The sequence below is a fragment of the Acanthochromis polyacanthus genome, chromosome 10, assembly GCF_021347895.1.
Source record: "Acanthochromis polyacanthus isolate Apoly-LR-REF ecotype Palm Island chromosome 10, KAUST_Apoly_ChrSc, whole genome shotgun sequence".
NCBI classification, from domain to species: Eukaryota; Metazoa; Chordata; class Actinopteri; family Pomacentridae; genus Acanthochromis; species Acanthochromis polyacanthus.
In genome coordinates this window covers 27,587,449-27,603,283 of record NC_067122.1, presented here as the reverse complement: position 1 = coordinate 27,603,283, position 15,835 = coordinate 27,587,449, and the positions used below count along the sequence as shown (strand labels likewise).

Below are 15,835 nucleotides of genomic sequence, written 5' to 3'. Positions count from 1 at the left end.
TCTCTTCAGAATCACTGGCTGTAGAATATACTGTACTTTCACACACACATCTGCATGTATTACGGTATCTATATCAGTGTTTACAATTTTCTGTCCTGCAGCCACCAAATGAGATGTAACTGCATTCTGCTTGTGTGCGACGGTCTGTGAAGAGATGACAGAACAACATAATGTCTTTTGACTGATAAAGGTCAGTTATCAGTGGAGCACACTGGTATGATTTAGAATTTTCCATTCCAACTCAATTCTTTCCTCTTTTCACCTTCATCAAAATGATTATTATTGTGAGGATCCACGACAGTGTTTTGTGTCGTATGGAACCGCATACCTCATTGCTCGTGCATGTTTCATCGCCAAGACAGATGCATGTGCCGCTGCTGCAATGCCTTTCATTAACTGCAATCAGCATCATTCCATGTATCACTGTGTGCCCTGCTTCTTACATTATATCGATTTTAGTGTATTTATTTTTACGGCTGTCTTTCACCTTTTCTCTTATTTATACTTTCTGTTTCTTTGTCGTATCCATTTACTATTTGCCGCGGAAAAGCTCGATTTCCCGACAGAGATCATCTCATTTCTCCCCCATCTCTCAATAAAGCTCATCTCTCGGGCTACAGCATACTGCGTCTCTTATTAGAATTTACTACACTGTGGCACAGTGGTTTTGATTTTCTGCCTGCGAAACAATGCAGTGTCTGTTCGTAACCCTCGTTAGAGGTGTAAATGATCAGTGAAATGAACTTTGACATCAATCCATTAATATTATTCCCCTCTTTCAGGCTAAATCATTTGATTAATTATTTTTGAAAAACCTTAGCAGACTAAAGGCTGCTATTCTGAGGCCATCTGTTGTGTCTATATTTGTTTTGATTATTGAAGAGTGGCATTGAAAAAAAGAGAAAGGTTTCCTGTTTGCTGTTTAGCTCAAAATATGTGACTGAAAAAAGGTCTGGTCTATTCCAGACTTTACAGACAGCGCACGTGTCAACAAATGTTTGACAGCTCTGAAATAAAATCTGTGTTTAGCTGTCGCATGCTGTCAGTCATTGTAAAAAGGACTCTGTCAATATGATGATGAAAGATGTCTTCAGTACAATGTTTTGGCTCTATGGAGCTGTTCACTGATTGGCTTACATCTTGGGCTTTTAAGAGGGTTGGTGAAACACATATTTAGCTTAAAAGCATCGAGACAGCTGTGCGCAATTTTCCTGATCATTTTCTGAATCACATGAAAACTACATAATGCAACATTAGCAGGGAAAAACAAAAAATCTGAAAATAGAGTTTTTATTTTTCAGTGCTGCTTGTAATGCGTGTTCATCTCGTACACACACACAGTATGCTGCTGTATTACCTTTCTGCTACAAATAAATGTCTTCATAAGGTTTCTGCGCCACTACATTTCTCAAAACTTTAAAAAAAATAAAGTCTTTTGGTTGTTTCAACACTGCCTTCTCTTAAGGACTACTGGACAAAGTGGGAGTGGAGAAACTGCCCTGGTAATTATCCACTTGTCTATATTCAGCCACGTACTCTTGCATTATTCACATCCTTCAATTTACACTGCCATCCGTGTGTGTCATAGCAATGAGCTGCAGTTAGCAAGCCCTGTCATTACCACAGGAGCTGTCCTCCCCTTTCTAACGTCTGTCTCCTGCCATGCTAAACTCACACTCATAATAGGAAAGTTCCCTTCAAATGCCAATGAGTTTCAAACCACTCGCGGCCTTGTCTTTATGTTTCAGCATATCAAAGATAGATAAAAAGGGAAGCAGAGCAAGAGAGACATTATCAGTGGAATTCATGTGTAATGCAATTTGATAACCACAGTATAATCAGAAAACAAACATTCACTATCACAGTCTCCGTTTCAGTGAATGTGCAATAACCCTCCTCACCTATGGGGGTGCTGTGGAGCAGGACTTGCTCCAGGTTGCGTCCGTCATTGTAGAGAGCGAGGTGCCAGGTGCCGGGGTCCATGTACTCAATGAAACCCGTTTCTTGGAGGCCGCTCAACAGCAGGCCTTTGGGAGCTTTGGCAGTTGAGACGGGATCAGTCAAGGACCTGGGCAAAGCCTTCCCATCCAGCAGCTTCACAAAGTCGAACTGAACATAATGCAATAACATAATCAGACAACGGCGTCATCACCCAGTTGGAATGAGCATGACAGGATATTCACACAAAAAAATGCATGAATGCAACAGCTATTTGCAAGGCAAACCTTGTGCAGTGGTGTGAGGCTATTGTTGTGCGAGCTGTGTGAACTGAATGCTGTTACAAAAGCTGAATACAGGGAGTTATGGAACAGTATGAGATGTGCATATCAAATGCCAAACTGGATTACGAAGAAAAGAAAGGAAACATTCGTCTACGTCCTCTCAGACCTTCACCAGGCGTATTCTATAGCGGTTGGTTCAACAACTTGACATGCTGCTAATAGCATGGGCAGACTGTACCACCCAGGTTTTCAATAGAACAGACTATTATTTCATCTGTCTGAACCTCTCTGTGCTGCTTTCTCTTCCTCTTTAACTTTCTCCACCACCGTCATCTCTCCCTCCCCTCATATCCATCCTCAAACCTCCTTGAACTAGCAGGCACTCGCTGAGTCTTATTCCCCCTGAGGGCTGTGTGTCACACTAGTGTCAAAAACAGCTAATTAGACCTCTTCATGCAGACAAGAGCAGGGGCGCACTGATGTTAAAAAGCAGATGACTCAGTATGTGTTGTATTTTTGTCTGTATACGTGCTCCTTGCATGGCAAAACGGTGTTCTACACTGTGTACCTCATATATATGTGTGTCTATTGTTTCTGGGAGTGTGCCTGACACATACAAAGTGTCACTGACTTGAAGAAACAATGCACATTTGCACTTGTAACATCAATTTTGGAAATATTTCTGTCCCTTCTCTTCTTCCGAATGCTTTTGCAAATAGAAAATGTTGCATCGCAGACAACATCTGGTAAGAGTAATACACGCATAGACTGATTACTCTGTGTTTTCCATAATGTCTCACACTGTGAGTTAATACAGCCGAACTCACAATTTAATTGTTCTCATTTACATATTTCCTGTTTCTGTTATCAGAACAAGTTTTAAAATAGTGATTTCTTCATGGCTCATAAATGCTACCTGTTAAACAGGCAGCAGACAGTAATTCATGCTCTGCCGCACTAAGATATCGATCAAATTGTGATTATGTTGTCACAAATTTGCCTGACAAAACATGCATGAATACAGTTTATGGACACCTGTTTGACTACAAATCGATATTTGAACTGAACAAAATGATTCAGCTCCTCAAATGGATTCACAAATTCAACTTCTGTAGTAAAAGAAATCTATAAGCAATCAAGCTGAAGGCAGCGAATCAGAAATAGCTTCAAATTGTGGCAAGAAAGACTGTATGTGGTTAATAGCAAGCACACAAAAGAAACCTAATTTATATAGTCATATATGAGAATAGCTTTGGAATGATTTTCAAATTCAATATTTGTTTCTCCATGATAATAACTTCAGTATCAAATATAATTCATGCCTATACAAAAGGAATCCTTTGTGTCTGTTTGTTAAAATATCCCATCGGGCGATCTGGATAGAGGCACAAACGTAGTGCCGTGTAATCATCTTTGAATAAGCGCTTAAGCCCAGTGTCAAAAACACCTCAGTGTGGATGAAAGTACGAAATGGAGAGGAAAAAGGTGCATTATTGTGGATGTGATCTGTGGTAGTTGAAAGCAAACAAGCCCATCTGGGTGAACAGCATGCTACAACAGGAGCCCTCTTTACCTGAGTGTGTGTAGGCGGTATGTTCCTGCGTCCATAGACCCCCAGCAGCGCGTTGTGTGAGAGCGAGAGATTGAACTTGATGTAGGTCGGATGGTGCACAGTCATATGAAACCTCCAAAAAAGCCCCGGCGGGATTGCCTGGCTCTGCTGAGTTCCAATGTCGACCTCACCACGGTCAATGGCCCGGCCTCTCACCCATTTCTCTGCAGGTAAAAACCAGACAGGTGATACTGTTAAGTCACATACAGCAGATTTATCAAGGTGGACAGGGAGACCTATTCAGCATCAGGGAAGGCAATTAATAACCAACCTCGAGTTCTAAACATCAGTGTGATCAGCGGCTGTGCTAATCAAGTGAGACTGAATAGATATCAGGAATGACTGAGCGCTGGTGAAAATCCTGCTTTTCAAGAGGCCGAGCTTCGGCAGTCCTTTGGTTGGGCTCTGCATAAAGATGAACTGCTTAAAAAGGAAGTGTTTTGTCTGAGACCTGTCTACTGGGGTTTTGTTATGTGCTATATTAGCATCTTCTAACAAGAAAGAAAGAGTCTCTCTCTCTCTCTCTCTCTCTCTCTCTCTCTCTCTCTCTCTCTCTCTCTCTCTCTCTCTCTCTCTCTCTCTCTGTGTGTGTGTGTGTGTGTGTGTGTGTGTGTGTGTGTGTGTGTGTGTGTGTGTGTGTGTGTGTGTGTGTGTGTGTTCTTGTATTTGCTACATGGTGAGTACCATTTTCAGCATTTAACTATCAAAGTGAGGACATTTTTACAAAGTGAGGACATTTTGGTCGGTCCTCACTTTGAAACAGCCATGTTTGAGGGTGAAGACTTGTTTTTAGAGAACAGGTATGAATTGAGGTTTGGTTAGGGTTAGGGTAAGGATTAAGTTTAGGCAATCAGTTGTGATGGTTAAGGTTAGGGTAAGGCTCTAGGAAATGCATTACGCCTATGGATGTCCTCACTAAGATAGAAGTACAAACGTGTGTGTGTGTGTGTGTGTGTGTGTGTGTGTGTGTGTGTGTGTGTGTGTGTGTGTGTGTGTGTGTGTGTGTGTGTGTGTGTGTGTGTGAAAAGAGAGAGCAGTGGATGAAGAAGAAGTGAGGAAGGGCAGGGGCACGCGTGCATTCACAAACAGCGTCACAGCACACAGATAGTGTCTTGAGTGAGAGCATGTCTTTGTCTGTGAAGAGAATAGGTCTTTCCAACAGTCCCCTGGCCATCAGCTCCTCTCCTCTCCATAAGCCTTTATCAACCAACAGGCCTGAGTCTTTTGTGTTGGGGAGCAGGCGAGGCTCTCCCGCCCTCTTTGTGTCGGCCTTTATGGAGAGATATATCTCAGCTTCTAAACTAAGATGGAGGAAATACGGTGACAGAGGGGAGCCAGCCGATCGTTACGGCCACAAAGGCAGAAGAACAGTTAGGGGCAGATTCATGGACGAGTCCGCTCGCTCTCAATCTATAATGCCTGCAGCTTTACCACTCCATTATGGCGACACCATGCACACCCACAGGCTGGCCAGCGTATATCACATGTACTGTCACACAGAGAGGGAAGTAGAGAGTGCAGCCTTCTGAGGTACTTTTGAGCCACGCCAGCAAGCCGCTCAAGGACTGGCAGTGCTGCTGTGTCGATCGGTCCGTCTGTTGTTCTGTCAGTCAGTCAGCCACTTTGTTCCAAATCTCCTAATAACTTCAGCTATGAAGTTTTACACAGACATTCATAACACAGAGAAACCCTACTGATTGTGGCAATTCCCTGACTTTTCTTCTAGCACCACACAAAGATGCCATTTGTGGTTTTGAGCAAAAAAGTCAAAACTTTTTCTCACGTCATCATCAGGTCTATATACATGGTGTTCAGGGCTTCTGCTAAAGACTAGCTTTTCCCAATTAATCTATTAATTCCTCTTCTGATTAACTGATTCGTCTAATTGATTCATTTTCTCTTCAAAAAAACTAAATTATGATTTCATTCAAGTCTATTTCACAGTGGCAAACTCGATATCATTGCATAATGCAACCCATTTTAAAATGGAAACAAAGCATTACATATTAAAGAATAAAACAGCTGGGAAACTGGAGACTCCAACATGATAAAAATGAATAAAAGAAGAGGGTTTAGACATCCATCTTTCCTCCTTGTTGTGTAATTTATCTCCATACTTGGTAGTAGCTTCAAATTTTATGAAAATATAGCCAAGTTCACTTATCTTTAGATGCCAGATGGCGTCAACATTATAATATGTTCTACAGAATATCTCGAAAGCACTTTGATTTAAAAGTGCTATATAAATAAAGTTATTATTAAGTTATTGTTATGATTAAAATCCAGAGTTTAAAGTGTGAAGCAGCAACTTGGTCAATATATCGTCTTAAGTTGTGTTTCAGTCACTAAATCATAGTTTTCTATAGCCTAGCCATGCTAGACTCATGTTTCTGACGGCACAAGGGTCTAGGGAAGCTCGACAGGGAGGGAGGCGGGCTAAAAGGTTGTCTATCAAATCCCTCTGCAGCAATTGGGTAGGTATACAACCAATCAACGCATAGAAAAGGCTGACGTAGTTCCGAGAGCACTGGTGGATTGTGGCTAAGTCCCATTAGCTTCCCAACCAGCGGAGCCGCGGAGCTAACTGGTATATTAAGGATTTGCCATATCCCGTCGGCATAAGTCCAAATACGTTTTTCTTCTCAATGAAACACTTAAATGGCGTCCTTTGTTTATCTTTCAAGTTGAATTTTAGCTTCAAGTCTTTACGGGCTGTGGCCAAAGCCGAGTCGAAAGATAACTGTTTATTGTGCGCTGATTATTTCTGTCAGAATCGTCATGCCTTCGTTACGCCCGCCTTCTGACTCTACACTTCATGGTGATTGGTCCGGCCAGTTTTAGGAGAATCCAGCCTCGAGCCTTATGGAGGGTAACTAGACCCACCCTGGCAGAGAATTAAATTCGTTGCCGTGGGTTGTCTAGTGCGGCTAGGCTAAGTTTTCTATTCTTTAAACACAAAAATAATGTAAATTAGAATAGCTTTATTGGCCATTCAGTCATATTAAATTGCAGTATATGTGAGCTCAGAGAGCAGGAGAGAAGCAAACAGATGTCAAGTACGCTTCTCTTTAGGTAGTTGTGCAATGAGCTATATTTCACCGAGTTAGGCTCTGGTGCCACTACCAATATATGAAACTGTAGTGGTGATATCAGCTGACTGATGACTGGAGCTGGAAATGACGCAGCAAATACGCAGTGATACTAAAGAATTAAGTAAAAAAAATGACACTGCTTATTACAAATTAGCATATATGCTAACACACTAACCTAGGATGATAAAAATGTCCTCCGTTTATTCTCTGATGCATTGTTTGTCTGATTTCTCCCAGTCTTCCTCACCCTTCACCCCAACCAGTGGAGGCAGATGACCGCCCTCCCTAAGCCTTGTTGAGGTTTTGTTTTTCTGTGAAAGGGAAGTTTCTTCTTCCTGATATCGCCATAGAGCTTGCTCAAAGGAACTCTTTGGGTTTGTTGAGTTTTATTTACATGCTCACTCAGTCTGTGCAGTGAAAGGCAACGTGACTGTTCCTCAAGGCTGTGCAATAACAATAAGACCCTATAAAGAACGTTCCTGAAAAACACTAGAAAAAAAAGAAAATGTCACATCATAAATAATGAGGTAGTGATTGTGAAGCTAAAGTGCATTGTATATTGTGCAAGAGGGCAGTTGTGTGTGTGAGATGTTATGCATGAGTGTGTGGGTGTATCTGTGTGTGCATAGACGTTTAAGTTATTTACATATTTAGTATATATATATATATATCTGCAATATGATGTTGTAAGGTCTTAAGCTTGTGCTTGGAGTTGACTTTTCTTGGTAATTGGCGCTACGTTAAAGAAAAAACTAAAATGAAGTGAATAGCTGCTAAGTAGCAGCTTGATCACACTGTGGCTATGAGCACATCAGCACACTGATACTAATATTATTTTCGGTATCACTGCAGCGTACCAGCGCACATTCTCACACAACTGCTATCACTGCTGTTGACTCTGGAAAGCAAAGACAGTGTTTTCTGTAATGAGCTTATTGGAAATTGGGGATTTATTATTATATTACATCTTCAAATGTACTTATGTGAAAAACCTAAGCAAATACATTTTTAAACCTAATTATACCTGCTAAACATCAGCATGTTACTATTATCAATGTGAGCATATAAGCACGCTGCATATTATATTGGCATTTCTTGCTCTGAGCTCTAGGCTCTGGTTTCTTTCTCACAAAAAAATCTTACTCATCCGACCTGCTCTCAGAAAATGTCAAATATCATGCTAATAAATGCCAGATTTTTCATTTTATCTTCTGTCTCATTTATCTTCTTCCTCCATGAACTACAGGACTGGAGAAAAAGTAAAATGATTAACTTGGTAACTGATTGAACTAGATTGAGCTGTGACAAGATAGGGAGGGGAGACAAAGCGAGGGAATGATGAGAACAAATAGAATTCAAAAAGGTTTATAATAAAAGCAGAAAAACAGACAGGTGTCCTGTATGGAGCATAAATTTCTCCTGTACTGAAATCTCTACCAAGCAGCATAAAAGCAGCTTGGCAGAACTAAGGTATGCACTCATGCTCTCCTGCCGAGTCTACCTCAGCAGTCTATTCCTTTTAATGCTAATCCTCGCTCCTGTGCCTTCCCCACAAAATATAAAGGCCAGCAGAGGGATGGATGTCCCGAGGAAAGCAGTCTTTTATTCAGCACTAGATGAATAGGACATGAATAGGGCATGGCAGTTGGCAGAACACTGGCAGGCAGACAGGCACACAGGCGGGCCGACGAGCAGGCTGACTGGCAGGCTGGCGGGCAGATGAGCAGGCAAGTCCTTCTGATGCTAATTACTGTATAGCGCCTCTCCGAGTCTGATGCAACAAGGCGACAGAAAAACGGCGCTCAGGTCAGCAGCGAGGATTGGCGGGGGTGAGAGTCTACGGTGGGGTGAGGGAGTCGTAGAAAGAGGAGGGGGGGGGATAAGAGAACCACGGAGGAGGTGGCGGTCTCAAGTTACAGCTGCTGATGCAAGAAAGAGGAAAAAACCTGCCTTGCATCTCTCTCTCGCTCCTTCTGTCTCAGCAGTAGAGAATAATACTGCAGCTCTAGTTAAAAAAAAAAAAGAGGGGGATTGAGGCATTTTTGGGAGTCCCACAGAAACCAGACAGTTTGCATGGTGACTAGGCTCCTTCAGGCCTCTCGAGCTGCTCAGATTACTGCTGTCAATCAATGTGTTCCACCCCTGTACCTCTACTAAACCAGAGACCATCCTGTTAAAAAAAAAAAAAACATCTTTCAAAAACAGCAAATCTGGGTTTATTCCTACCTGGCAGGCAAAAGGAAATGCATTCTTAAACAAGACAATATGCAAACAGGGGAGGTAAAATTCCTTCACACCTTGCTATCTTGCAGCTTTAATAAGGAAAAGCTGCTTGAAATTCACACTCGCTATCAGTTACTTGGAATAAAAATAAAAATAAATGGCATCGCATAAATCTCCTCTTGTGCTTTTCATCATTAGTTGGCAGCAGAAGCAAGTTGTAAGCAAAAAAAAATAGAAAAAGCTTTATTTCAAAATGTTGAGCTTGTTTAAAGAGACGATGAAAGTGTTGCATAGCCTATTCATGTCTACCATCAAGCACAACGCGGCCTTGATGGAAATGATAAATCGTCAGTGGGCAGGTCTGCTATGACCAACATACTGTACGTTCTAATGATGATGCTGCCTCAGCCAATTATAATGGTGGTGCAGCGTGGTGTAACACACAACACAACTAATGCCCTCATTGACACTGTTCACCCACAATATGCAAACACGTGTACACACTGCAGCATTTTCTGCTAAATTAGCCTTTGAAACGTTCCTAGGCCACAGGACATCTGGATCAGGTTGCTTTTACATCCGAACTCTTAACCTCGCCCACTTCTAATGATCCACATCTTGTCGTCTTTTATCCGTGTTACAAAGCGCCGCGTTTCTAAAAGTCGCCGCGAGTTTGCCTGCCCATCCATCTGTCTGTCTGTCTGTTGTGCGTCTTTGTGTGTCGAGTGTGTGAAGTCAGTGAAGGAGACGAACTACATTAGGACTTGGGACACAAGGTCTAATTAATTTCTCTTGCCTACGGGTTATTCAGGTAAAACAATTACACCTGTAATCTATTTTCAAAGGAACTAAACTGTCTTCGCAATTAATCTTATTATCCCTCAGATTCTAATGAAGCAGAGAAAAGACTGAAAGTGTGGCCGGGGTCTTGGTGACGGGACGTGTCTAAGGGGACCAGAACTGTGCGTGCGTGACAGTCGATACTGACGCGTAGGCCAGTGTGCGAATCTCACACATATTGGTGCAGACAACATTAATAGTGTTCCAAATGCAAGAAAGATTGAGTTTGCCGCAGGATGAATAAAATATCACAATGGGCAAGGTCTCTATAATTACTTGGATTCAATTAAGGGCCTTTTGAGCAGGTGGCTTAATAAGCTTTCAGCCTCCTCTCTCAACTGTGCAGCCGTAATGAGTGTCAGTCAGAGTCAGGAGAAGATAATGCTCTTGGCCTTAGGGCCTTCCATTACTCTCTCGTCCTCTTCTTCTACCATCAGGCCTCCGGCTACGTCTGTGACGGACATGTTTGCCTTCTCACAAACTCATTCACTCCATGACACTTAGAATGTTACACGTGTAATACGCGCTGAGTGAGCTGATACATGGATGAAGTACCTGCAATAAAGCTTGCAAGGATCTAGTCTGAGCAGGAGCCTGGAAGGAGTTAAGCAGGGTTGATGCAATATCAGCAGAAAATGTGTCCGTGTTTAAACCACGGACAAAATTTTCCCGCTTGGACTGTTTCCTTTGAAAAACAGTTGTTTGAGAAAGTATTTCACACACAAAAAAAAAACAAACAGCAAAGACAATTTTGTGCAAGAAATGTATGTTATTTGTTTTTGCAGGATTTGGGGATTTTTTCACATTCTTTCCTGTATTGAAAAAATATTTTATCCCGGTTTTGGAGCAGTTTCAAAAACATATTTAAAAATTAAAAGCATGTTTTCAGAGGTGCGAAGTAAGAATATCAACACAACTACAGCTACACGATTGTAGCCAAATGATAATTAGGATTATTTTGATCAATACTGCAACCATGATTGTTTATCATGATTATTCAGGAGAAAATTATTTTAATGTACCTTCCCATTTAAATGCTGCTTACACTTTCATGTTGTGCTACATTCCTGCTAATGCTAAGGCTCAAAATAAAGTTCTTCTTTTGTGTTTCCAAGATTTAAAATCTAGATAAAATTGTACCCAAATGCTTCACTTGCTGGACATCTGCATATGTCCAGATGCTACAATTTACAGATGGTCCCCAAACACCTCACATGCGGGCTCCAGTAGATGCTAGCTAGATGGCTGTGCATCGAGAAGCCTCTAGTCTCCACTCAATTAGTGCAACGTGGCAACTTAGATGTGTGACTAAAATTAGTTTGTAAAGAGAAATAAGGTGTTTTAATGGCTGATTTATCCAGTTCAAACATAAGTAATTTAATTTATATGTCCAAAGCTTGAGTTTTCAATGAGAAAAGCATTTTGAGAGCCAAAACTGTGATTGGGATTAATATTTGATTAATTGTGCAGCCCTAATTTCAACAACGTAAAAAATATACACAGATATTCCATTACAGCCCTACTTAGGAAAAAATAGATATATTAGCTGAGAAATATACTTTCAAAGAAGTACTGCAGTCCAGTTTCGCAGTAAATTTGCTTGTTCTTTAGAAAAGTTGCCGCAATGAGTGATTTTTTTGTCATATTCTGTGATATAGATAATTATTACTGATACATTAATGTTTAAATAGTGCTTCGATGTTTGTGCAGATTAAGACGGAGCTATTCTTAACAACTTTAAATCGAAATCTCTTCTTCAATGCTCAATGCAGTTTTTTTATGTAACATTTTTGCTTAAAGTAACAAGAAGCATTGATACGTATAGTGGAAATATTTTTTAGTGGATTAGTGGTATGACATAGAACAATGGAAATGTTAAAGCAATTTACAAGTACAAGTTCAACCATGGTTGGTCATAAGGAATATTTATTCATCAACAATGAGTCTGTTTACCAAAAACATACATATATAATATTTTTTTTTTGCCTTTGATGCCAGAGTCTAAGACATCAATCAACCACTGTCAAAGCCCTTTGCTCTTGATAAAACATGTCATCTACACTGTAAATACTGGCTGCAGCTTGAAATCATGTTTAATTTCTTTCAACTATATTTGGATGAGATGTTTGGAATTCAGGGTGAGTAACAGACAGACATGTTGCTGCTGTTAGGCTTTCTCAACTTGAGGCGCTCAAGCAGGGGGTTCACTAAATGATCTATACTCTCTCTGCATGCGTGTCTGTGTGTGTGCGTGTGCGTGTGTGTGTGTGTGGGTGTGGGTGTTACATCCCAAGACTGTATCTCAGCGTGAGGAAATCAATGAGACCAGTGTAACAGGGACCAGTCCATCAGCATTTGCACACATGCACAACCCCTGCGCACTGCTTTCTTTCTCCAACACACACCCTTACGTCTGAGTTTCCCACATACTGTACACACACACGCCACACGCACACACTTTCTCACTCTCCTGCACACACACACACACTGCTCAGTCTCACCCCCAACTCGCTCTGCACGCAGTCTAGAATATTGATGTGCTCTTTAAGAGCCCTCCTCTCTGTCTGTGTCACATTCCATCCATCTACACACCATTTCCAACCACACCATCAGATAGAGTGAAAACAATTCGGCATTAACTCTCCTTTCATACAGTGGTTTATACAATAATCACATGGGCTCAGATGGCATTCCACCAGCTCTGCATTTCATCATCTTCACATTATAATGAGGCAATATGCCACTCTACTGTATGTCAGTTTGTATCATTTCATATCATTAATATATCCGACGTTCCACGTTGAGTGAAATATTATTCTCCAACTCTGATGTACTTCATTAAGGCAGGGAATCCACTGACAGAAAATTTCTTCTCTGGGCATTTCTGCTTTCATCTGCGCCACAGGAATTCCTACGTGTGTGTGTTTGTGTGTGGCCATGCCTGCTGTGCACGGATGTCAGATTTAGATCTAGAGAAAGGGAAGGGAAAGAGGTGCGTGCACATTCATGCCTGCACTTCAGCCTGAGGTTGATTATCATGGGGTGAGTGGAAATTAATGTAGCACTAATTAGAGAAGCTTTTATGTGTGGAGGGCTGAGAAGGGGCTGCTGGTGATCTCTAAAACTGCAGGAGAGATAGCATGAGGAACATAAAACACAGCACGCACGGCTTGATATGACACTAGTCATACGCAGATGACACAACATGTCAATTAGCATCTAGCACCGTGGTGCAAGCTGCCTCGTAAGTTAGATTAGAATTCAGTGGCTCCGGATCCCGATTTCAGCTCGGAGCCAACAAATCAAACAGAGAGCCTATCTTTATGGCATTGAAGATGACATAAAAACAACAACACTAAAAATATCTGAACAGGAATACAAGAAGATTACTACCTTCCAATCATTCCGCCAAGCTTGTTTCATCTCTCCCTACTGTATCATCAGTTTATATCAAAACAAGCAGAAAGTGATAACTATCCGCCTTAGCTATCTTCAAGCCCCCACTTTTAGCATGTTGTGTTTATAGCAGAGCATCAAGAATAAATAAATTTATTCCAAAATAAAAAATCACGCCCTGTTTTGCATGTTTTGCAGACAAAAATCAGGAAAATTGCTTCTAAGGTGATTAATTTTTCTTAATTTTCCTTTCTTCCGTATCCATCAATCACTCCTTTCTCCTCCCATCGCTCTCCCTCTCCACTCTCCCTACCCTGACACATTTTTCCCCCTTCCCATTCCCTGCAGCCTCCTCTCACCATCCTCTGCAGTGTTATCTGGGGGATTGTGTGGTCTCTTGGTGTGAGAGGTGATGGGTACAGCAGGATGAGCGTGATAATCTGCCACACTGGATTACAGCCTAATCTCTAATCTCTCTGGTCCTCCTCTGCCCGGGGACCACCTCCACCGTGCCAATTTTATTAATCTGAGCCCCCCCCCCCCCCTGCATCAATGGCTTAGCTTTGCCCATTTTGATTTCCCAGCTTTCATCAAGCATATAAAGCAATAGGAGTGGAAACAATAGATTGCTGTGACGCAACACTCAGAAGTGAATTCCATGACCCCTGCATGCTCTATTGGAGGATTTAGCTACTGATGAGAGTGTTAATCCTCAGAATGTGAGGATTCATCAAGAATAGTTGCTTTAGGGATGTCCCAGGTTGCCTAAATTGCAGCGGGTTGCAGTTCGGCTCATGCATTCACTGTATAAGTGCTGAACGTGGGCCTCCGACAGCATCCGATGTAATATCCATCAGCGTTAGACCAAGCATGAAGGTTGCTGTGTCCTGTCTGACTTCATGACCTGAAACACTCACAATTAATGTCCCATATCATGGGGTTAAATTGGTGTTAGTAATTCCTCTGGCTAGTTGAGAGAAGGCAGAGTGGAGAGCAGCTATTCCAGTCACGTACCGGCTAAGAGGGAACATGATTAACCAATTACCTTGCCTTTCTAATAAATGAGTAATCAGTTCAAGGCTGATCTCTGAACTGACGTCTCTCTATTGTATCGGATCATTCATCGAGCTGACTGTGTTGTGTACCTAAACCAGACTCCTAATGCGAGAGAAACTGATTGAAATCTGCATCAATGGATACTTAAAGTCAGTCTCAATACATTCCTGTCATTACATTTAAAAGCCATATGAATTTTACATCTGAAAAATTTCTTCATTTTGAAAACATTTTAAAAAGTGAAAATTGTTCCAGTGCACTCCTACAGACATAAATGCAAGGACCTGAATAGGCTGAAAAGGACGAGAAATTATTAGTATGTGACCTGCCTGAACCTGTTTATATACATGCATAGAGAGGACCATAAATATTTGGGCAATTACACATTTATTGTCCAACACATTCTGTGCTTCCACGTACTCAGTTTGAAAGGAATTAAAGGATACCACATTAAAGTGCCAAGTTGGTTCACATCAATATTGAAAGAACTGTGTTTGAGATAAAGCCTTTTTAACGCACTGTGCACAATTTGCCATTGTCCAAAAGTAATTAGGCAGTTGGCTACTAAATGTTTCTTAGGCACATGTGCGCAGTTTAAACACTGACTCATGCACAAAAGAGCTCACACACATGGCTGTGAGTTGATTGAAAGCTGCCATTTATACTGAGGTGAAGTTTAAAGCGAGGGCAAAGAGGTGTCCATGCAAGTAAAAAGGAAATCTTTAGAGAAATTAAGGCTAGTCAACTTAATTCTAAAACAGCAGGTGCGCACAGAGAAACTAGAAAAATGTGAAATGTCTTGGAGACACGCAAGCCTTATGAATGACTGGAAAACCATTTGAAGGTTGAAGAAAAACTCCTTCATGACTACGCAATGAGTCAATCTGCTCTTCAGGTTGAACTTGTTTCCTTTCAAGCATCAAAAGAAGGCTTTATAACCACCATGTTTTTCTCTTTTAATGAAATGATTTAACTCCACATACTCATAGTCCTTCTCAAAATCTTGCAAGTACAACATCCATAATGCAGTTGGAGATGTGGGTGGGTTACACTAGTAGCAGCTAAAGTAGCATCTCTTCTTTCTGATGCTGCACCCCAAGATTTTCTCTTCTTTTTTTTTTCCATTTTTTAGTCTTCATCTCCAGCTGATGACGACTTTGCTAAGTGACATCAGCTAAGTCAAATAAATAGAGCATAAGTTTCTCTGGTGCTGCAAACGGCTTTATGCAACTTTTCTTTACATGTGCAGCAGTAAAAATGTAAAGATGCTTTAAAAGATTAATTGAATTATTAAGTAATTGCAGCTACATAAACAAATGGACAATTTAACATGTTGACAGATGAGCAGCAAAAAGTAATATCAGAATAAGACAACTGGCAAAAACCACTGAATG

General features: G+C 41.2%; 1 protein-coding gene across 1 annotated transcript in view; it reads right to left on the bottom strand.

Moving 5' to 3' along the window:
• Positions 1-15,835, bottom strand: part of tenm1 (teneurin transmembrane protein 1) — a 194,627-nt gene that overhangs the window by 87,522 nt on the left and 91,270 nt on the right. The window contains exons 7-8 of the mRNA XM_022205180.2: positions 3,796-3,998; positions 1,902-2,109 (exon numbers count right to left, since the gene is read on the bottom strand). Of these exons, the coding sequence (XP_022060872.2) occupies positions 1,902-2,109; positions 3,796-3,998 (411 nt within the window). The remainder of the gene's footprint in view (positions 1-1,901; positions 2,110-3,795; positions 3,999-15,835) is intronic.